Source organism: Lacerta agilis, chromosome 4 (assembly GCF_009819535.1).
Source record: "Lacerta agilis isolate rLacAgi1 chromosome 4, rLacAgi1.pri, whole genome shotgun sequence".
NCBI lineage: Eukaryota > Metazoa > Chordata > Lepidosauria > Squamata > Lacertidae > Lacerta > Lacerta agilis.
In genome coordinates this window covers 29707710-29731600 of record NC_046315.1, presented here as the reverse complement: position 1 = coordinate 29731600, position 23891 = coordinate 29707710, and the positions used below count along the sequence as shown (strand labels likewise).

The window sequence follows — 23891 nt, the reverse complement described above, 5'->3', positions numbered from 1 at the left end:
CAATGGACCAGGAGGGTCACTGGGGAGACCGCTTGGAAAAAATATTTGAGTCTCAGAGAAGCCAACACTCATGGGTCACTAATCACCTTTTCTTACTCAGCCATCCCATCGCTCTAATAATCTGCAGGCACTAACCAGCTTAATGTCTGTCCCATCAACCCATAGCAGCATTTTCTTCCTGCTAATGCTAGCAGGGCATAATGAGGCAGGCAGGAAAGTAAGCACCCAGCTGGTGACACACCAGCAGCATGGATCCAGGCTGCACAGGATCCCCCTGGCCACTCAGCAGCTGGGTATCTGACCTAACACCTTCCTCTGTTGCTGCTGGTGAAGGCAAGGCCTCCTTGGCTTTTCTCAGTCACTTGCACCACAGTGGTACCGGAGTCCAGAGCCGTCTTTCCTATTGGGCTTACTGGTGCATTGTGCCAGGGTGCTGGCCTCTCGGGGGTGCCCCAGCAAGTTGGGGAGCTGTGCGGCTTTGCTGGTGCCCCCCCCTTTCCCTGCATGCCCACCAGCTGCGTCCTGCCAACTATATGGCTGGCGGGCATGCAGCTTCCTTCCCAACGTTGGCAAGGTTATCCAGCCATGGGCCGGATCAAGCCCATGGAGAGCGGATACCGGAAATCACGTCTCCGCATGTCCGTGACATTGGACATGCACAGTGCGATGCCGAAAATCACGTCTGCGCATGTCTGTGTCTGCGCATGCCCAGACACCAAAAATCACGCTTGCGCAGAAGCGATTTTCAGCGTCTGGACATGCACAGACGCGATTTCCGGCACTGCTCAGCAAGTCCCTGTGTTGTGTTGCGCTGGTTTAGCATGGCGCACAGGGGGTTTGCCGAGTGGGCGGCTCAGTTGGCAGGCGGCTCGTGGCCTGCTAAAACGGCCTTCGTGGGCCTCATCTGGCCCACAGGAGGTTGCCGACCTCTGCTTAAGACGTCCCTGCCGGACCTCTGCTTAAGACGTCCCTGCTGGAGTCTTATCTGCTGCAGCTCACCCAACACCGCTGTCCACATCTGATTCATTGGTTCTTGTTTGTGCATGGCCATGTGCATTTGCATATCTCGTTGAAAGTGATCAGTGAAGACAGATGGTGCCAACAAGCAGTCTGCTGTGCTTTTGAATGTGCATCAGACTTGTGCTGTAAAGTGATACATATGCAGAAGCATGCTTACTTATGAGGGTTTGCTTAGCTGCATTGGTAAGCCTGCCTCTAAGTGGGAACCACACTAAATTGCCTTTGAGGGAACCTGTCCCTGTGTTTAGCTACTTAGCCTGGAACAGTTTGTGTCATGCTGGACAAACCCCTTGACCATGTTGCATCTGCATTCCCATGCTGCAGGCAGTGGTGGCTGCATAAGGCACCTGGTGGGGCATAAGGCAAGGGACCAATGACAGGCACAACCATAGCCAATGACAGGCAGGGCCAATTAATTTTAGTTTTGTTCCCATCCTCTTTTCCGCTGAGTTCTACAAGGGCAAGACTGAGACTGAGAAGGATGAAACTTATAGGCAGCACCATCCGGTGGTGGAGACTGAAGTCAGATTGTGATTGGTGGAGCAGTGTTCCATTTGCACTAATCGAGAGGTCTCCACTGCCTATAGGGCTGTTGGCTTTTGAATGTCTCTTTGAATGAGCTCTCAGCTTTCAGGCTGCATATTGCTTCCTGACCACCACCTCGATTCTAAGAGCAGCCATATTTTGTGGGGACAATCCCACTCCTCTGCTTGTCCTCCTACAGAAGGAGATCGAAAAGCTATTTCAGGTGTGGCTTTCTCCCCCAGTGCATTCAAGCAGAGCTTCAGATAGCTGTGCTGTGCTTTTCATCCTGCAGGATTTCCCTGGGGCTGTGAAAGATCTTCAGGCGACGAGCTTGCAAATGGGTTCTTAATGCATTCTAAGATGCCCATTTGAAAGAACAAATGTGTATGTACAGAACATTACCTTTGGGAGCCCCACTGGAAATTTCAGGATGGATGTTGAGAATGGAGAGGCCATCAGATTCATCCAGCCTAGCATTGTTGACTCTTACTGGCAGCAACTCCCTTGGGACCTGAGCAGAAGAAGGACTTTCCCATTACTTTATGAACATCAAAAACAAGAGTGCTGTAGCCGCCTAAAGACTACTACCATGTTATAAGTTTTCATAGACTGGAGCCCACTTCACAAGATGTATGAAGATGCATACTCAGTTGCAAATATATATTTAAATCATATTATATTATATTAGTGGTGTGTGTGTGTGTGTGTGTGTGTGTGTGTGTGTGTGCAGTGAATTTGGAGGGAAATGAAATGCAAGAAACAGTGACAATGACAATTCAATTGGAGCTAGAATGTATACGAAACAAGTGTAGTGATAGGTGATAAAACAATCAAGATGGTAATGCTGAGTGAATTAACACCTGTGGCAGGATATGAAACTATTGTCTCTACTCAGATCCAAATGATTAGAACTGAACTTCTTGATTAAATACAATCCAGGAGTTTCACATTGGAGCCCATCCCTTGAAATTCCTTTATTCACATTTGGAATCTTCAAGATCAATAGCAGAGCACCCTTGTAGAATGAAATGTTTTCCCACAGGTTTCTGAACACTACCGTTTCTGATGTCATATTTGTGCCCATATGATTTTTTTTTCTATGTGGACTAGGCTGTTTGCCCTGTGTAGAATGTGGAAGAGCATTTCTGACAGATGATAGTAATGTATATGATGAAGATGAACAAGTAAATTGACCTTTGATGATGTGGCTGACATTTTTGGTTCCTGCAATTGTGTTGCCTGATTAGGTGTGTTGGGAGGACAGAGTTGGCATCTGGGTCAGCTGCAAGCTGTGGTTCCACAGGTTGTGTGGGCTATTGTTGCTGGTGAGTAGCTGTTTCAGATGAGGGAGATGTATGTAAGCAAAGACTGGCCCACCAACCATGGGCCAGGAGAACAAAGCATGTTTGATCTCACTGCTTAAAGTTCTCCCCATGTGGCTCTACCTGTATACTGTGAATTACACTATGCATCTGGTAGGTTCTATCTCACAAAAGCTTATTTGTTCATAATTTGTTATTTGCCACAATATTGGTTTTTTTTTCTTTTTTTATACTGCAACACAGATGGCTACCCCTCTGGAAATTGCCTTATATTTACCCCAGCATTGTGTATTCTAATGCGCAGAAGCTCTTTGGTGTCTTAGGCAGAGACTTTCCCCCACTGTCTGCTACATGATCCTTTTCAACAGAGATGCTGAGGATTGAACCTGAGACTTGCTGCATGGCCCAGCCCATTTAAATTTTGCCTCTGCTTTCCCACAAACTCTTTGCTAATTACCTGACCATAGTATCGTGGAATTGTAGAGTTGGAGGTGACCATGGGTGTCATCTAGGCCAACTCCATGCAATGCAGGAATCTTTTGACCAACATGGGGCTCGAACCCATGACCCTGAGATTAAGAGTGATGCTTTTCCAACTGAGCTATAGAGGTCTGACGAGGTCAGCCTCTCTCTCATCAGTCTGCTGTACTCAAGGCTGGTGAATTACTAAGAGAAGATGAACATGTACATAAAAAGAGACCTAAAAGATGGCATTTGTTGATGTGTAGAAGTCAAAACAGAGCTATCCATCATTTAATACCTCTTTAGGAAACATTTAAAGCAACTTAGTGCTTATGTTTGCATTAGATAGATGCTGCCAGTGTGCACTGTAGGTCAGGTCATTTCAAACCACACTTAAAAGAAACCATCTGATAAATGCACCCCTTGGTTTTGGAAACAAAAGGATAGTGTTTCATGATAAATATGTTCAGGTTGTTTTATTTATTTATCTAGAGTATTTATAGGGCACTCTTCAGCAAGGCTTTCAGAGTGGCAGCTTGCAATAAAATAATCAAACCACAATGCAATACAATGAGTCATAAACATCTCAATAAAAGAAGACACAGAGGAGCAATAAATTAAGATAAAACAGTAGCATTAAATCTCATCAAGCACTTAAAAAACCTGGGCAAATAAAAAGGTTTTTACCTGGCACAGAAAAGAAAACAAGGCTAATGCCAGGTACCTCTATTGGTAGAGGGGATTCCAGAGAATTGGTGCCACAACAGAAGAGGCCCCTTGTCTTGCTGTCACCACCTCATCTCAGAGGATATGTTGTTCGGAAGAGCTGTTGCTTCATGAAAGAGCACATGATTTGCCAGCAAAAAGTCCATTTAGGGCAGCACAACTGGTTCCACCACACTGGGCGCCAAGCCTAGGGGGCACTGTAGGACGCTGCCACTATGATGTAGTGAATTGAGCATAACAGAAGGCAATATGCAGGAGTTGGGGTGCCAAATTTTGCCCTCACACAGGGCGTCACTGAAATTGGAAAAAAATCAGAGTTTGCCCCTGCAAGGTAGGATCTCTTGTATCTACAGTCAAAGCTGAGACGAACTCCTTTCTAGAACCTTGGAGAGTTGTTGTCAGGAGTGAGCTAGGCAGGACAATGGTCTGACTTGGTATATGGCAGCTTCTTGTGTTCCTAAGGTGGCGAGACCTTTTACACCCATAAATGTTCATATGAGAATAGGTGCCCCTTCAAAGAACCTGGTGCTGAGCCACTTAGGATTTTGAAGTTCAGAACCAATACTTTGAATTGTACCTAGAAATGGATCACTGAGATGTGTTCCATATATTTGGCCATGCTGCTGCATTTTGCTCTTACTGTTGAACAGCACATTTCAAAATTCTAAATGAGATGTTTAGTTGATGCATATACAGATCCTATCTGTCTGTCTATCTATCATCTATCTATCTATCTATCTATCTATCTATCTATCTATCTATCTATCATCTATCTCTATTTGGCATGACCTGCAAGTCCTGTGACAAGTATATGGCTTTCTCCATGCATGCTTTCTTCAGAGGCATTGCCAAAATCCTGAAGCTCTGGGGACGGTTCCTCTGCAGTGGTTGTCCCAGGTCTGTGCCAACCATGGAAGGAAAGTGGCAATTCAAGCCTGCAGCTCCTAAAAGCTATGGAGAGAGTGCTTTCAAAGTCTCCTTGAATGTTATAGAGCATGGGCTGAACATATTGGTGTGGTGAGCACAGAACATCATTGTAGAGTGGCAGTTGCTATGGGAACGGTGTACAGGCAGTTGAGTGACAGGCAGCTCACCTATCTTCCCTAATAAGTATAAAGTGTCTCTCTTAAGAGTTCAAATTATAATAAATATAGGATTGACATAGCATGTTGAATATGGAATGGAAGCCACATGCTGGATTTTCATTCTTTAATGGTGCATATTAGTAGTAACATGTTTTTCTATTAATGAACTTTGCTTATTACAGCAAGTACCAGGAATGAGGAAAATGAAAGCCTGTTGCAACTGCTTTATGTTTGCTATGTGTGTTCTGCAATATGCTTGCCCAGACACCCTAACTAACTTTCACTGAATGCATTTGCTCGAAAGATTTCTAATCAAACCTCCCCTCTTTTCTTCTCCCCACAAAAGGTTGAAAAAAATGATGACATTGACCAAAAGATTGAACAAGATGGCATCAAACCAGAAGATAAAGCTCATAAGGCAGCCACCAAAATTCAGGCTAGCTTCCGTGGACACATAACAAGGAAAAAGCTCAAGGGGGAGAAGAAGGGAGATGTCCAAACTACTGATATTGAAGCTGGTGAGAAGAAGGAGGAAGTCCTCGCCAATGGCTTGGCGGATGGCAAAGCTGCTATTACAGAAGCTGCTCCAACTGAGAATGCCCTGCCTGCTGATGGCAGCAAAGGAGGAAGCACTCCAGCAGATGAGAAGCAGGGGGAGGGCACAGCTGACACTGGTTCAGAACAACCTGTCACAAAGGCCACTACTCCCGCTGCCCCATCGGAGGAAAAGTCCGCTGCTGTTGCCGCTGAAACGGAAAGTGCCACTAAAGCTTCTACCGATAATTCACCATCCTTGAAGGCCGACGAAGCCCAAGTCAAGGAGGAACCTAAACAAGCCGAAGTGCCTGCCACTGTCACTACTGCCGTTACCCCCACTGCTGCAGAGGATGCTACTGCCAAGGCAACAGCGCAACCCCAAACAGACACAGCAGAGAGTAGCCAAACCGAAGAGAAGACAGGTACACTAACAATAGCAAGGGAGGAAAGCTGTCTTGGAATGGAGATAGAGTGGTGATGTGTGAGCTAGGAAATGGGGGATTAACATTAGGATTAAGCCACCAGTGGTCATTCATGAGGGCAGATGTAGCTTTAAAGCAGGCAGCCATCTATCCTAAATGAAAGTTGGCAATTGACTGGCTCTGTGGTACTGCTCCATGATAGCAGAGCCCAATTTACAGTCCTTGGGCTTTGAGGTGACCAGCAAGAGTTTTATCTCCCTCGCTCTCCCCTGCAAACCTCATAAGGAGGTTTCACCCAGAAGGAAAACAAACCTATTTTCAAACATTATGAGAGATACATTTTAAGTGTTGCAAGAGAGAAGTTTCAAAAACTCAGGGCACTCAAAAGATTTTGAGCCTTGTCCACCATGATAGGGTTCTGTTGGGTGTCATAACATACCCCCCAGCCACCAGATTATACCATTTATAATAAAGTTGCCCCTTTAGAATAGAACGTCTGGCCATTTCTGTCCATGAGTACTGCATTGCCTGATAAATCCACAACCCAGGGCAGCTGAATTGAGGGGTGATGAGACAGCAGTAAATGGTTAGCAATTTAATATATTGTTGTATTTATACATCCAAAAGGTGGGGAGAAGTGTTCAGGTGCCAGAATAACTTGACCAGCTTTGGGTACTGTGTATCTTGACTGGGCAGTGGGGTGGAATGCGGGGTTGAGCAGTACAATTTACTGCTCCACCCCAGGCAGCAAACTGCCTTGGGCCAGCACAGATTGAATTTTTTTAGTTTATTTCATTAATTTCATAAAACGCTTACACCGATTGATTGTAAATCCACAACAACAACCCTCAAAGTGATTTACAAAAGATAAAACAGTAAAATCAGAAAACTTCACAACCATACTTTTAAACCTACAAAAGTTAAAATACTAAAAATGAATTAAATTCACCTCAGCTTTCTAAGCATCTGGGCAGGCTTGTTTTTAGCATGTGCCTAAAAGAGTACAGTGGAGGTGTCTTGCTTGATCTCAAGAGGCAGGGAATTCCGAAGTGCAGGTCCTGCCACACTAAATGACTGAATTCTTACTAATATGGAATGGGTTTTGTGTGGCACTTGTAATAGTGCCAATTCCACCAATCGAAGCTATTGAGTGGGCACATGCAGGGTAAGACGAATGGACACAAATGGCAAAATGGCAAAATGATAGTGGTAAGGTCAGCTGGAGATTTGTGGTGCAAAGGTGGTAAGGGGAAGGCAATAGGCTTTGGTGTGATAACCCAGAAAAGGTGGCTTATAATTGCAAAATCTGAAACCAGCATAGGAATTGTGCAGGTGGGCTCTATACTGGAGACTTAAACTACTAGTGTTTCCCTCTCCCCATCTAGCTCAAGCATCCTGTTCTCAAAGTGGCCAACCAGCAGTTTTTGGGAAGCCGGCCAGCAGAACCTGAGCAAAACAACACTCACCCCACTTGTGATTCTCAACAATTATTATTTAGGGGCATGCCACACAGCAATCATGGCTAGTAACCATTAATAGCCTTATTCTCCAAACAGCAATAAGCAAATAGTAAAATGTACAGTGTATCAGGCAGAAAGAGCAGCCAAACCGAAATGTATCCATTCTCCTTGGGTCATGTTTTCGTATGGCTTGATTCCAAATGACTTCAATGGAGATGGGCCAGAAATGATTTTGAATCACAGTTTCTGCCAAATTGATCTGTAAATCTCATGGGAAAGCAATGTCTCCAGTAACCATAAAGCTAGTAATCTAAAACTTTGAGTGGGATGAACTGAATAAGCAAGGACACATAGGTTATGTGTATAATAAACTTCACAATTCTGGTTGGCAAGGGTAAATTATTTTCATCAGAAACTGAGCTTTTCTTGCTGGGGCCAGGGAGAAGAAAGAGGTGGGGGAAGTGATGGCAAAGAAGGTGCTTAGGGGCATTTTCAGTCAATAGGCATGTTGAAAGAGGCTGCAAAGCTCATTTGCTCCCGTGTAGTCCAATTAATCTCAGTGGAACTGTGCCAGTGGAATATGATCTGTGAAGAGACACTGGGTGTAGATGACCCATCCTGAACTATGGCAAACCTTGCACGACACTCCACTGAGTTCTGATTTAAATATTCCATTTCTGTCATTTTCTGAATCAGCCAATAGGCAGAGTGAGGCTTGTCTTGTAGCAATTACATTGGCACCATATACAAGGCACCATACACATGGAAGCTTCGATACGGCATGTGCCAGTTTTGATTGTATTATGAAAGCACAGTGCAATGTATGCATTGTGTCATGATAATGCCAGTGTAACTCACTGTGAGGGGGCCAAGAAGCCTCAGGTTGCCCATGACTTGGCTCTAAAGTTGTCACTGAACTTTTCCCTCCAGTGAAGTTTTTCATCAGAAAGATAGCAAGGGGTGGAAGGAGAGGAACAACAACAAAATAAAAAAAAACTTGGTTTCAACAGCCCAGTAAAATGGCAGCATCACTAGGTAGAACTGATTCGCACAAACTATTCAACAACTTAGGCCCCAAATAGCTGAAAGATTGCCTCCATCCCTACAGCCTCTCTTGGGTATTAGGCTCAAGAGAGGAGCTCTCTTGATAGTTCTGCCACCTTCAGAAGTGCAGGGAATGCAGCCCAGGCTTTCTCTGTGGCAGCCCCTACATTGAGGAACACCCTCTCCACAGATACACATCTTGCATCTTCATTATACAGTTTCAGCCGTCTTTATCTTGGACTCTGACAATTCAGGTATTTTTGTGGGACCCATCTCTTCTATTTGGGTTAAGCTATTTGGCACTGCTTTTGCTTCAGATTCTTTTACTTCCCTTTATAATTGCATATAAATTGTTTACTTCTTTTATTTTGTTTTAATTGTGTAATTATATTGCTGTAACCTGCCCTCGGACCTTACAGTGAAGGGTGGGTTAGAAATCCAATGAACAACAAAAATATTTGACAGAAACGGGCGAATTTGGATGCTCTCGGGCAGGCAGAACATCTCCAGGTATTTCAAGAGAAATTTCCAAGGTTCCATCTAGGATTTAACACTATACTTGAATTCCAGGCTCTTTGAACAGTTCACGTGCCAGCCTGGAGATTATGCTCCAGTTCACATAGCTGACTCAGCTTATTAAAACTAGACCATGAATTCTGCAAGAAAACATTTCTTTCCTTGAACAAATGAGAAGTTTGAGGGCTTTCCTCTACCCTTTGGCTCATGGTAGCAAAACCATTGCAAAGCCAATACAAAAAGTGATAGAATTGATTATATTAAAATGAATTGTAGGATAGTAGTGAGAAATTGATTGAGCTGATTGAGCTATTAGTGGAATATTGATTGGCTGTGGGGTTTTTTGTTTGGAATTAAGCTGAGCAAAAATCAATGTTTGCTTAGCTTAATTGGCTCTAAACTAACATTGTCCAAACATTTCATAAAATTGTGAAATGAAGACAGGAATGAAAATGTGTGTGTCTACTGATGATGCCATTTTGTGGGCCCTCTTGGATGCAAGGTGGAATTAAAATAGATTGGGTGAGTGAATATTCACTTCCCCTTTAAACTATACTTGAAGGGCGAGCAGGGCCACTCAACTGCTTTCATGGCACACCATGAAGTGGTGCTTGGTCACCTCATGAATGCATGTGGTAACACAGGCAGGGTGCTCCACCCTACCCTCTCCACAGTCAGGTGCCAATTTCCCACAAAGTAGACCCTTTCCTTCTCTCCCCTTAATGACCTGAGGGTGCTTTATGGAATACACTATGCATTGCTCTCTAGAAGGGGCCAATGACAGCTGGCTTGGAGTGTGAAAGGTGGACCTGAACTTTCGTAGGAATTTCCTGAGTCTTCATAAAGATGTCTGACACTTGCTCTAAAAATCGTTGGCATTATTATTTCAGTGAGCAAAGGCTGGCACTGTAATTGGTAGTGGAAGGCTGCCAACAAATAAATAAATCTAGTTGGCTACAAGATGGTATCATTGGCTGGCTAATTTCCAAGGCACACTTGGCTCCCACTATTACAAAATAGTAAATGCAGGTCAGCCCACATTTTTGCAGTGGTGTTCATCTGGAATAAATTTTCCTATAGTTACTGCCTCAATATTCTAATTCAAGGACATGATCTCATGGGTGACATTGACAGTAGACATACCCTTCCCTTTATTTGTCCTATGTTTGGGAAACCATGATGTCATCTGAAATCAGGCAGTATGCAGGAATTGCCTAGTGCATCAAGTAACAGCAATAATCAAGATATTTCAGGACTTACAATTATAATAATCATTTTTATTTCTTAACATCTGGCACAACTGAGCTGGAATGTCTCTTGTGCGGGATCCATTGAGGCGACTGAAGCATGCAACTGTACTTTTATTCTTGTAGAGATGTGGACATGCACTGATCTTTTACAAAAATGCTTTCTTAAAACTGATATTGTATAGGACAGGCATCCCCAAACTCGGCCCTCCAGATGTTTTGGGGCTACAATTCCCATCATCCCTGACCACTGGTCCTGTTAGCTAGGGATGATGGTAGTTGTAGTCCTAAAACATCTGGAGGGCCGAGTTTGGGGGTGCCTGGTAGAGGAAGTCCAGGTTCCCTCTCCTATCCTGTAAGGATAGTCTCTACATTTGGAATTTACTCAACCTATCTCATATAAGGATCACTACTGAACTTGGAAAATGTAACTGCTTCTTCCTAAGGTTCAGAAAATAGCTCAGTTTATTCTGAGTTCCATTATGCTACTGATGCTATCTCTCTGTCAACTTGTGAGCCACCAGGCCACCTTGTTTGTGCAGATATCTTGCGCTATCTCAAGGGGTGGGATGGAGCCTTGAGTGAGCATAGGATTCTAACTAGGTTCCTCTCTTGCCACCTCACACTTCGTGTCCACTGTGCTGGTGGTACTGCTCTTGTGTAAGGGCTCTACCAGGATCAATGCCCTTCCAAGGCCCAAGTATCTCTGTGCTGGCATAAATATTTTTACAGTGGCACAGTGGTGTCCTCTGCCAGATCAGGAGGTGATCCTATCCTGCCTGCTGGGCATAATTTGAAGATATGATTGTTCTGAAAGTCACTGCAAAGTTATCACACATATACCAGCTATTGCTCTAAAGCAATAAAAAGACAATTTATGGTAGATCACCTGGCTGGAAAAGGCCGGGTTTTCATGTGACAATGTTCTCAAGGAGAACGTAGCTATCTGAAGAAGAAAGTATGCCTCTGTACTCAGTAAAGTCAAATTATGCATGTAAAGCTGGAAAAATCTCTCTCTCTCAATGTGGCACTGTGTCTTTACTGCATTGTTCTACATTAAGGTTTTCTCTGTCTCCCCACATTCTCAGGTTGTTTTAGGGGTCTTTATATCTCAAGAACCTATGGATAACTATTCCATTCTACTTTCAGTTTCCTGGCGGACATGGATCTCTGTAGATAGTTTTCAAAATGTTTGAAAAGCGCTATTTTATACAGGATAGTGGTAAAGAGACACATTTCAGCTACTTTGGGTATCACTTGGGCATACAGGATTGAGTAGGGGAAATGTCAGTTGTAATATAAAATGTATGAAGAAATCTAGTTCTAATGTGACCATTTTATCTGAGTATTTGAAACACCATGCTTTGTAGCTGCTATCACACTGAGCAAATTTAGTGCCTGTTCCAATTTCACTTGCATTAATCCAGAGATCTATGCACTGATTTCTATTAAGTGAGCAAACACACTGGCTCCCCTGTGATGGCAATGGAAGGATTAACTATAATGTTCAATCTACTGTAGCTATGCAATGTGTAATTTCCTTCTTCACAAGCTCTGTATAACAAGGGCCACATGTATGTCTAAACTTGAAATCATATGCAACCTTGCATTCTCCTGTGCAATGAAATCCAGTGTGGTTTCAAAAAACTCCTTGTTCTTCCCTGTTTGTTTCTGGTCAGGAATGTTTATTGGCTTTATTGCTAATTATGAATGTTATTGTTTAATTTAACAACATTTTTCATCACCTTGTAAGAAATTTTCTGAAAAGGGGACTATACATTACTTAAGGATGGGATTCACTTAACAGTGTCAGCGGAAGTCCTGCACAGCGCCAGTGGCTTCTGCAATGGGGCTCCCCACTCTCCTCCTCCCATGCACCCCCCATAATTGGCTCAGGGGTGGGGGGAAGAACCCCCAGAACTGCACATGTAGGAGACGGATGATTGTTCCATCTGGCAAGCTGCAACGCTTGCACAGACAGAACGACTGCCACAGTGCAACCTTGAATTTTACCCAAAATAATTAAACAGCATAAAGAGGTTCACAGGTTCCCTAGTCATGGTTTTGGAAATTTGACAGAAGGGCTTTCCTTGTTCCATTTGCTGACTGTTCCCAAGGAAATCACATGCTTCCTCCTCGGTCCCCTTTTAAATTACTGGTATGTCTCTTAATAAGGAGACACAGTACCATTTAGGCTTTCCTAAGTCAGTTTTCTACCTGAAGTAGAGTACCAAATGATGTCACTCAGCCCATGTCTTATTCCAGCTTATTTGAGAGTTGCCAGGCACCCATTCTGTTAAATGTAAACTGCCATGGGATAAATATTATAGGTACCGTATGAAAGCCTTGACTGTCTGAATGAATGAATATTTTTAGAATATGTTATTGCAGCATGATTCCATGTCTATTCAAAAGTAAATCCTATTGAATGAAATGGGGCTTACTCACAGGTAAGTGAGGTTGGGTTTGAAGAGTTAGTTACCATAAGTAAAGTATGCTTCACTGTAAAAAGGGTGATCTCATCACCAAGATCACCCTTAGAGAAAGCAACTCTCATCATGTAGCCCTTTTGTTCCAAAGGGGTTTTCTCATCCCCCTACTTCAAAGCCAGCTCTCATCTATTGCAAAGGACTGCCTTTTCTTCCCTAGGTAACCTGAGCAGCAAAACAGACTTCAGCACAAAGATGGATTCTGCTTTAAAAACTACAACAACAACAACAAGCCAATGTCTCTAGCTTCCACATCACTGGCCAAGAGCTTGACTGATAGCAAGATAGAGATTATTTTCTAATTTCCTCCTAGGAACCTGCATATTAATTGCATCCCAGTGAGGAAATAGCTTCAAACATGCTTGTCTCTGATCAGCTCGATCAAAGTTTTTGAAAGCTAGGGATTGGGAATCTAGGTACTCTTTTAATGCAGAAGAGCCTGCAGACAGGCTGGATCCATAGAAATGTTGTCCCACAACTTCTAAATAAGGACAGTTCAGAAGTTCAGAAATCATTCCCTCTCCTGCTGTTTATGCTCTGTGTCCTAAAGGGGACGTGTGCTGTCCCAGGTCCTGATAGTGGTTTGTGTTATTGGTGGAATGAACATGCTCCCATGTTAAGCAAAATCTCTTCCATGAAAGTGGAATGGGGAATTGATTTTTAACTTCAGGAATCATCTGGAAATATCTTCACTTCTAACATAAGATAACTTTTGCCTATCCAGAGCATGCCCTCTCTTAAGAGTCGACATTTCATTTTATTTCTTGATTATACTCCAAATCTACTTTCCCTTGAACATGTTAACTGAAAATAGTAAGGTCTTGCTTAATTAAGTCTGCATTGGGATCTGGGTAGTTGTCAACAGGCTCAGTTTGCCCTGTGTGGGTGACATACTGCTTGTCCAGGCTAGTGAGAAAAACCTATAGGAGTCTGGTAAACTGGTAGAATTAGAAATTGGTAAGGCTGGCATGGCTCTCTACACCCTTGAAACTCATGTTGAATTGCTAATTGAGAATCTTGTTGCTTTGTTAATTGACCTATGGGTGAGAGTTTTGGAATTTCTAGCAGTGATGGGGAAACTTTTTCACACATGTCCTTCTGTGCAAACTTTCAGGGGCCACACGCCAGTGAGCAGGGTCAGGCTAGAAGGAAAAGTGGCCAGAGCAATGAATGTAATCCCTGCACTTTGTACAGTTGGCTAGTTTCTACACACATGCACATACCTCTCCTTGTTCTTTGGCTACCCCTGCCTAAAATTGCCTATGACACAATGAAGTGGCTTTGTTCCAAGTTGAACACCACTTGCATGCTAGTCTTTGCATGTTAGATGTTCAAGATCAATCTGCATTTCACAGTTTAACCAGACTGTTGATAGGGAATAAACAAGATAAGAGACTATGGGAATATGTGCCTTGAAATAATGGATACTTACTTCTGAGTAGACATGTATACCTGTAAGTTGATTAAGCTGTATATCTGCCAGAAAGTGTCAGAATGCAACTGGATTTGTTTGTGTCAGCATATGAGTAGAGGTGATGGGCCAATCAGGACAGGTATTTCTAGCATCAGAAGGGAGAGATTTTTGAAACAATAAGACCAATTAAATATCATCAGGCCTGTTATAATATCAGCAATAAGATTACCAACTCCTGCATTTCAAGCTAGCTTCTGATAACTATATACCTGGAGACGTTTGGCCCCACCACCATAGCTCTTAAAAGCACAGAGTTAAGTTTTGGGAAGGCAGGAGATATAGTGCGTTGTACAGACATGAGAGCCTGTTGTGTACAGTGGAGAGATGGCAGTGTAGTTTACAGCAGTAACACAATCCTTTAATACCAGAATCTAATAGGCTAAACATTTCAGATGAAAACCAAAAGCTGCTAGAATATATTTTGGGATTTTGTGCTCAAAGGAGCAAATCCATTAGAAAACAGTCAAGGTTATATAGGCTACACTTTAATGTGCATTTCCACCTATTTCACAGCATAAAGATTCATAGCGGAACATCCCTGCTAAGTGCATCTGGGCTAAGAACATCTGTTTATGGAATAATTCACAAGTGCCTTCCAATTTGTGAATGTCAGAGTCAGAAGAGTAGACAAATAAACAAACAAACAAACCAGATACTGGCCAGCAGTTATTCCGAACATCTACAGCAGCTCCATAAGCTTAGATATAGTCTTTCCACAAATATGGAAACAAGAGAGGCACATGTAGTCCTTTGTCTCATTGTAAAATTGTGGTATGGCAATACAGTCCTTGTCCCAACTTTCAATACAAGATGAGTAAGTCCTAGTTATTCCTTTATTTTGTTAAAGCAAAAACCCACCTTATCAAAGGGGCATCGTAACATCAGGTTTCAGAAAAGCTACTCTAGGAGACAGGTGACTGAGAATATGGTCTCATTTTTTAGTACATTGTAGGATTGCTAAGCTCCATTAGGGTCTTTCATGTGCTGAAAAATGGTTTCATTACTGATTTTGAGATGCATTTAAGAAGATACTGGGACATACAAATGCCCATGGGAAAAACTGATGAATGGCTTTGGGGTGTAAGTTGCATTGTCCACTCAGCTGGCTCTTGCCACATCATGTACTGTAAGACTAGTATACTCTTTAACAGAAGTAGCTGCTTTCTCTGTAAACCTCTTACACTGCTTCTGAAGAATGTGGACTAACTTTACAACCTTATATACACTTAGCTGAACAGAGTGGGCAATACTTTTGAATAGGCATGCATAGGATTCCACTGTTAGTCTTTTTTAAATATGGCCCCAAGCACTTCCCTCAATAAATGGGATACTTAAAGGACCTTATGAATCTCATCAGAATAGAATAGTGTGAGTTCCATTCTAACTATATATTAAAAATAGATGGTTTTACTGAAGAAAGGCTGTAGCACTTCTACAGAACATCTGATTTGCATGTAGAAAGTCCTAGGTCCCCAGCATTTTCAGGCAGAAAGCCTGAAGAGTAGCTGCCAATGAGTATAAACAATGTTGAGCTAGATGGACCAATGGTATACTGAATTTCTGCAGAAACCTTGCAACCAAAAATGTGTTGCCTATACCTATATTTTCTCACTAGAGCCTCTTTTGATGCATCCCTCAATTCTCTGCCCTCCCTTCTCTCAAGAGGGGCCAGAACTAATTAAATGCACCTGTTAACATGACTCAGAAGTAATTACCATTACATTTTCACACCTGGGCTTCAATGACTCAGCACAAGAGCTCACTATTCCCTCTCTGGGCTTTTGGGGGTAGCAATTAATATGTCTGGCAGAGTGGGTGTATAAGGCCATCAGATGCTAGCATTAAAGCCACTGCCTTTGTGGCTGGGCATGTGGGAGTTATTCACGGAGGGAAAACAATCTAATTAAGGTTGTCTTATGGATCAGCATCCTGCCACATCATTCACAGAACTCAATTTGTGTTTTAGGGGCCAGGTCTAGGGTGACCAGGTGAAAAAGAGGACAGCGCTTCTGTACCTTTGCTAGTTGGGAAGAAGACTGAAACTTACACCTGCTGAAATTCCCTTTTCTGTACAGCTATTTAAAGTGCAGGAGCTGTTGTCTTCTTTTTAACTAGGCCAACCTAACTTGGGCCCAGTCTTGTCATTTCCTTCATGGGATGTTCATCAAAGCTGAACATGCCTTCCTGTTTTGCCCTGTTTGGCTCAACAAGAGACAGTGCAAATTCATTCATTTCAAATTCCTACACCTTTCACGATTTTGCTTTTTCTTCTTGAAGGACATGTTGTTTTCCTTTGCGAATTATCAGATGCAGGAAATGATCATGGTGGGTAAGAGGATTAAACCTCTTGTGCCATTGTGTATTTCCATAAGTGCTTATTGCAGTGTCTGAGGGCAGTGGTGGGTTTTCTGGGATATGCCCTTGGAAGCTGAGCTATGTGTATCGTTTGATTTTGTTGAAGTTGGAGTGGGTGCATTTTGTCTGTGTGGATTTTAAACAAAGTGTGTTAATTGTGTTGTGTTCTGGTTAAAGCTGCAATCTTATTACCTTTTACTTAGGAGTAAGCCCTATTGAACTCAATGGGAGTTGAAGTATGAGTGGCAGGTACACTTCTTGAGCTAATAGTAGCATTGAAGGGAGTAAGTGCCATCATGAAAGGGTCTGAGTAGTCATGCTTAAGACTCTGCTTATGTGCCACTAGAGCAGCTTTCTTCAATTAAGTACCCACCAGATGTTCTGGACTCCCATTTCCCATCAGCCCCTGTCAGCATAGCAAGTTGTCAGGGATCATGGGAGTTATTGTCCAAAAGGTCTGGAGGACCTCAGGTTGTGAGAGCCTGAACTAGGGAGTAATTTTAAACCAACCAGGGTTGGCAGCTGGAGCACCAAGAGCAGAAGAACGATAAAAATATATTTGAATGGACTTTTTCACTAACTGTCAAAGGATTGGTGCTCAAACCATTACAACTACCACCACAACCACTTTTTTTCGCTGACAGCCCCAACAGAGAACTTACAGTTTGCATGAACTACTGAGGTCCTACTGGAGGTTCAATGTCAGGACCCTGTAGGGAGCAATCTGTTTTTGGATGGGTAGCAGATTTCAGTCTTAAAGTATGGCATTTTTATTTATTTATTACTAAGGCACGCCCACACAGAATTAACTGCTAAAAGAACACATATTTTAACCCATTTGCATGGCAAAAGTCAAATAACTCTGAGAGCTGAAGCAACTGATTTTGACCTCTGCCATCTTAACTGCGAGTGCTGGTAATTAGTGAGAGGAGGTAGCTGATGCTGTGTCCTCATAAGCAATTATGTTAGTCAGTGATAATGCTTGCATCCTTGACAAACTAATAATGCTTGCATGAATATTCCTAACTTCATGTCACAGGTCTGGTCTGGTGTATGTGTTGTATGGTCCTTAACTGACACATCCTACCAAGGTGATACGATTGCAATATGTTAAACTAGAAACTATGGAACACAGGCTCTAACTGGATTTCTATTTGATTATGTTAATAACGAGTGATACTTATAGTCAATCTGTTTCTCTGGTGACACACGAATGTTGTGTGATTTCTTCGCTGGCATTACTGAAAACTTCATGGAGGGAGGGTAGGGAACAGCCATGAATGCTTGGTTACTTTCTTGGCCAGAGTTGGTCATTCAAGAGCAGTAAGACACATGGCAGAGCACAGTATTCCGAAAGCATTGCACACTATGTTTATGGCTCTGTTCCTGAGCACTGTGTTGGTTTGACATTAACATTTTGGTAGTTCTAAGGGAACTTCTGACTGTTCATACCTATGTTAGTGTAGTTCCCTTTACACACAGCTGAGATATGGAAGTCATTCCCCCATACTCCAGAAGCATGTGGATATCCCAGCCATGTGGGCATGGTTGATTGTGTGGGTCAACTTCTCTAGATCATTGCAGCATTGTGGTTGAAGAGCCAAATGACTGGCCTATCCTTTGTGGTAGCAATACATACTGCTCGGTAGCAGTGGATTGCACCAAAGTAATGTAGACCTATCGCTGCATGTGGTGTGTGTCTGTACATTTTTGAAAGGGCCTTTCTGATTCCATTCCATTCAGTTATCAAAGGTCTATCAGAATCCGTTTAGTCACCGCTACCAATATGAGAATAAAGTCTGGAAAACAGCAGTATACAATATTTGAGCAGGTAGTGGGACAAGTCTTTGAATGAAGAAACAGACACATATTGACACAGTCACCTATTAGTTCATGCTGAGATTGCTAGAGTGATGCTTGGAAAACTTGATTCTGTGAACATCTTGTGCGCTTGTTTCAATTTTCTGGGCCACAGGGAGTTAAATGGAGATATAACACTACTGTACTGATTTCACATCATTTCCCCCCTGCAGTGAAAATATGTTGTGGGTGGGTGGAGGTTTTGTATAAATAAATTCAGGTTTGTATGACAAGGTATTGGACCATTGGGTTGGGATGCCCTGCTTTTTTCTACATAGGAGTAACTAGCAAGGCCCTCCTTAATTAAGCTTGTCCTTAGATCAGAAGGAGGAGATCTCTCTGTTTATCATCTCCCCTTATTCCTCTCAAATATGAAAACAACCTCAAATAGATTGGCCCAGTTGACTCTTCTCTTCCTGAAACTTGTTTTAGTGCTATTGCAAGTCTGTGCGTATCTGTAGATATACACTGAGGTGAAAGGAGGTCAAGCAAACCTGTCACTTGGATTGTTGGCCAATTTTCAGAGACAGGCAAAGTCATCTTGGCCACCTCCTTTATATGAGAGGTATAGGTTGGTGATGGAGCACCATCTTTTGAAAAACCTCAGAGCTATAGGTTATCCAGATGTTCTGCTTCTGGTACTGTATGGTCCTTGGAGCAACATTTTAGGCACCTATTGCACAGTATTTAGTGAGAAAATAGCAACAGTGCCATCTGCTGATAATTAAGGAACTGCAGCTATTGCTCCACTCATTGAGGCCTTCAACAGTTCTCATATTCAAACTGAATTCATTAATCAAGTAATTTTTATTATAGAAATCATGTACACAAAGGGGGGGGGGAAGATTGCAGTGGAAAAGCATCTGCTCCTTATGATCACATGCTTTATATAGCATTTAGAAAAATACAGGTTTCCTCTTGTAAGTTACAAATTGTGAGATTTTTTTCAGAGGTTTAGCCATGTTATCACTTTAAAGACATTGATATGTAAATAAGCACATGCAGTCTGCAGCCCACATGGTCTTAATATTATTTTAATATTGCCATAATCATTATTGATATATTTCATCAGGAAGGCAGGTGAGAGTCAACAACAACAATTTACTATTATTATATTTACCCTAGTCACTCTGGGCGGCTTCCAGCACATATGAAAACATAATAAAATGTCAAACATTAAAAACTTCCTCTTACAGGGCTGCCTGTACCCAATGGTTTGTGCCTTTAGTTTGAGTATTATACTAGCAATCTTTGATTCAGGAGATGATGGAACTCTAATAATTACATTAAAATGGTAACAATGGCACAATATAGCTCTCTTTTGCACAGAAAATGGAAAAATGGATTCTGGATGTCATTTTAACACCCATCCCAATTTTGTCATTTTCTCTTGTAGGGATCAATACCATCTCATAGCATGAATCCTTCCCCACCTCTTGTTTCCATGGCAATGCCCAGCAGTCAGGATTTTAAGGCCTACTGAAGGAGTGCCACACATACTTAGGTGACTCATAAATGGCATGCTGCTATTTGACTGTGGAGCTGGAAGGCTACAACTGAAGTGGTATTTTGGGGCAAGGTCATAACTATTTGTTTGGGTCCAGCATTCATAAAGGAGTGCCTCCTTTTGTATCAGCCTTCCCAGACACTCTAAGTGTCCCTGTTTTCCAAGGACAGTCCCGAATTTACAGAAGCCATCCTGGTTTCTTATTTGATCCCAGAATGTCCCTCTTTTCCTTAGGACATCCCTATTCTCATCCTGAGCTAAGGAGATAAGCAGCTATACAACCTTTAGAAGACATCTGAAGGCAGCCCCGTATAGGGCAGTTTTTTTTAAAAGTTTAATTATGTTTTTATATGTTGGAAGCCACCCAGAGTGACTAGGGCAGGCATGGCCAAACTTGCCCTCCAGATGTTTTGGGGGACTACAATTCCCATCATCCCTGACCACTGGTCCTGTTAGCTAGGGATGATGGGAGTTGTAGTCCCAAAACATCTGGAGGGCCGAGTTTGGCCATGCCTGGATTAGGGCAACCCAGCCAGATGGGTGGGGAATAATAATAATAATAATAATAATAATAATAATAATAATAATAAAGTCCCTATTTTCATCAGAGAAATGTTGGAGGGTATGGCTTCCTGCTACATAAAATCTAGTAGTGAGGCATTTATTTGTGTCCCATCTATGACAGAAGCACAGTTGGCTGTGATAATAGTTAGGGCTTCTTCATCGGCTGAACTCAAACTGTGGAATACCTTGTCCCATGAAGTTTAGGTGGTCCATCTTTAATCACCTTCTGCTGACTATTAAAGACTTTTTAAAAATCTGTTACGCATGCACACACCCATAAAATGTATATTGTAGGAAACATCCTGCAGCTATTGAAAATTTCTACCTTTTTGTCTCATCCTGGTAAACTTGTGTCCACTTCAACTGTGTAAAAACATTGACCAGTCCTTCATGGAGACTGCATTCACATGAGCACCAGTCTTCACATACTTCTCTTAGAACAGATTTGAGAGTTTAAAAATAAGCACTCCAAAGGGCTAGGGGAAAAAAAATCTTTGCGGATCAACCACATGGGGGTAGAAATAGCTTTTTAAACACTTGTACATGCAACGTCTCCTTGCCAGCTGCCAGATGTCATCCCACAGCTGGAAACATATCCATGCCTGCATATTCAAGCTGTGAAAAACACTTCACAGCTGTAGTTATGGTAAAGTCAGAATCCATACTTGGTAGGAATATCATGCAGGTGCTTCTGTCTGGGAGAACGGATCTTCGGAAGTCTATAACCCAACCCACCCGCACACATAAAAGCACTTAGCACAGAAAGCCTCTTTTGAATCATTTCCATCTTGGCAGATTTCAGATCCCTAATGTTTCCTGCACTCTGTGGACACACTCAAAACAACATATGCCTCAAGTGACTGTACCACAGAAGGTGAAGCACAAACTGAAGGGTGACGGCATGTTCATTAGAATTCACATGCTTCTACAATCAAACTGTTCTTGAAACAATTATTCCACTTGCATCTGAACTTTTCAGTAAATGTTGTTCTGCTGCATTCTGGATTCCTCCCTCTTTTTTGTTGTTGTTGATGACACATTACCACAGTCTATCAGAGCTTTTTTTAAAGGTAAAAGCTCAAAAGAACAGTGTTTGGGGTGTACCATAGTCTTAACAAGCCAAGATCTAGCACAGGGAATCAGTCAGGGAATCATATCTCAAATTTTAGCTGTGACCTGTGCAATGCTAAAATGTGGAACTCCCTGCCTCTCATGCAGTGTTCTACAGCATTGTTGTGGCACCCCCTTTAGCATGGTGCCCAGTGTGACTGCAGTGGTTGTGTTACTCTAAAACCGCCTCTGGTCAAGGTTCACAAAATGTACCAGAAGCAAAGGTTGAGGAAACTCCACAGTCAAACAAGCCACCAGAGTCAGAGAGATGTGTTGCTTCCTAGACCACTACCACCAATTCCCAGCTGCTGGTGGCAAAGGAATTTCAGGGGTAGTTTACTCATGAGTAGAACCCCTTACTCACAAACCATATGATGACTCAGGATCCATACATGCTGTGGTGTCTCTTTTATGTCAGGGCCTTTTGTTACTTGTGTTTTCATGGACCTCCTCTGACAGCTCCAAGGGCTCCTCAGCTGGTCCGGCACTGGAGGGCTCCTCAAGGGAATCCACAACCTGCCCTTGACCTGTGGAGTGTCTGATTTGTCCATCAAGGACTCGGCATCAGGACCAGGCATGACAAACATTAGGAAAACATGCCGAATAGTGGAGCAGGCTGCCTCTGAAAGTGGTGGACTTACCTTAGCTGAAGGTTATTAAGCATAACCTGGATGGCCGCCTGTCAGGGACATGGTCATTCCATCTAACCTTATAGATCTTGCATTGAACAAGGTCATCATCCCTGACCACTAGTCTTGCTAGATAGGGATCATGGGAATTACAGTCCAAAAACAGCTGGAGATCCAAGTTTGGGAAACACTGGACTAGACGATCTCCAAAGTACCACCCAACTCCTATTGTCAGCAATTAGGTAGAAACACTCAGAGGAGACGGGTGAGGATGGTGGGCCAGGGTGCTGTCCGTTCCCCCAAGTCACCACTTCTTCTCTTTTACCTCTGAGCTGCCCTCAGAGCTACACAGTTGGCTCAGGGCTTCCAAGTGGAGATTCTTCACCTACAAGTCCTGCATGTGAGTGAATCTTTGGGTTTCATCCATGAACCATCTCTGCATACTGCACTGCCTCGTCGCAGCTCCCTGCACTTCCATGCGCTCACTTACCTGCTGACTGAAATAAAACAAGCACGCTGATTAAATGTGTCTTCAAGATGATAGAACCGCTGTTGGTGGAGTGCAGTGTTATTTTCTCTGGAGCCAGAGAGAGTAAATGGTGGGAGGGGGGGCATTCATTCATCAGGGAGACCTTCCCCTCCAAATAGCCCTAAATGTACCTGAGAGTCTGCCATCCCCTCCCTGGGGTGTTTCTTTAGGTACAATTAAGGTTTCTGTGCTGATGGAGTAAGCTCTGATGTTACTGTGTGAGCATGAGAGAAAGAGAGAGGGAGGGAGGGAGAGAGAGAATGAGAGTTGGGAAGGGTGGAGAAATGAGCAGCAAGGCGTATCTCAGGCATTTTGTTCTGCTGCCCGGGATTCTCATTCTCTCTCTCTCTCTCTACTGAGAGGTAGCTGCGGAGAGAGGAATGGGTGAGCTCCTGTTTCCTCCTGTGAATGCAGTCCTAACAGGGTTGAGGCATCACATTCACAAAGAGCATCACTCTCTCTCTCTCACCTCCCTCCCACCACTGCCAGCAGCCCCCTTGAGTGATTTCTCTGGAGAGACATTACTGCTTTTGCCCATCAGCCAAAGTTGGAGGGTTTCCATGGCGACCAGGCAGCTGGTGTCTAGACACAGTGAGAGATGCTTTGCAATGGAGCTGTGGTGCTCTCGCTTCCCTTCTCAACCCCTTACATACAAAAGCACACGCCCTGTGTTGCCTCCCTCCTCGCCATTTACTACACACACACACACACACACGCGATGGTGTTTCTATTCCACAAGCTTTAGCAAGAGGCAAGGAAGGTGCAAGAACCCCAAACAGATCCTCCATCTACTCAGATTAATGAAGTCAGGAGGATGTTGCTTCAATGGATTTGGAGAGTGCTTAATTGGGTCAGGAAACAGCAAGCATCTCTCAGTATAGCACAAAGAGCTCCCTACCTCCCTTCTGCTCTTCTGTTAGGTTGAGGAAAATAGGTACATTAGAGAACACTTTTGTGTGTGGGGGGGGGGAGGAATAAAGTGTGTATGATATACATTTTTTTGGAGCA

General features: G+C 43.0%; 1 protein-coding gene across 1 annotated transcript in view; it reads left to right on the top strand.

Moving 5' to 3' along the window:
• Positions 1-23891, top strand: part of GAP43 (growth associated protein 43) — a 52488-nt gene that overhangs the window by 22555 nt on the left and 6042 nt on the right. Inside the window, exon 2 of the mRNA XM_033146540.1 lies at positions 5487-6099. Within this exon, the coding sequence (XP_033002431.1) occupies positions 5487-6099 (613 nt within the window). The remainder of the gene's footprint in view (positions 1-5486; positions 6100-23891) is intronic.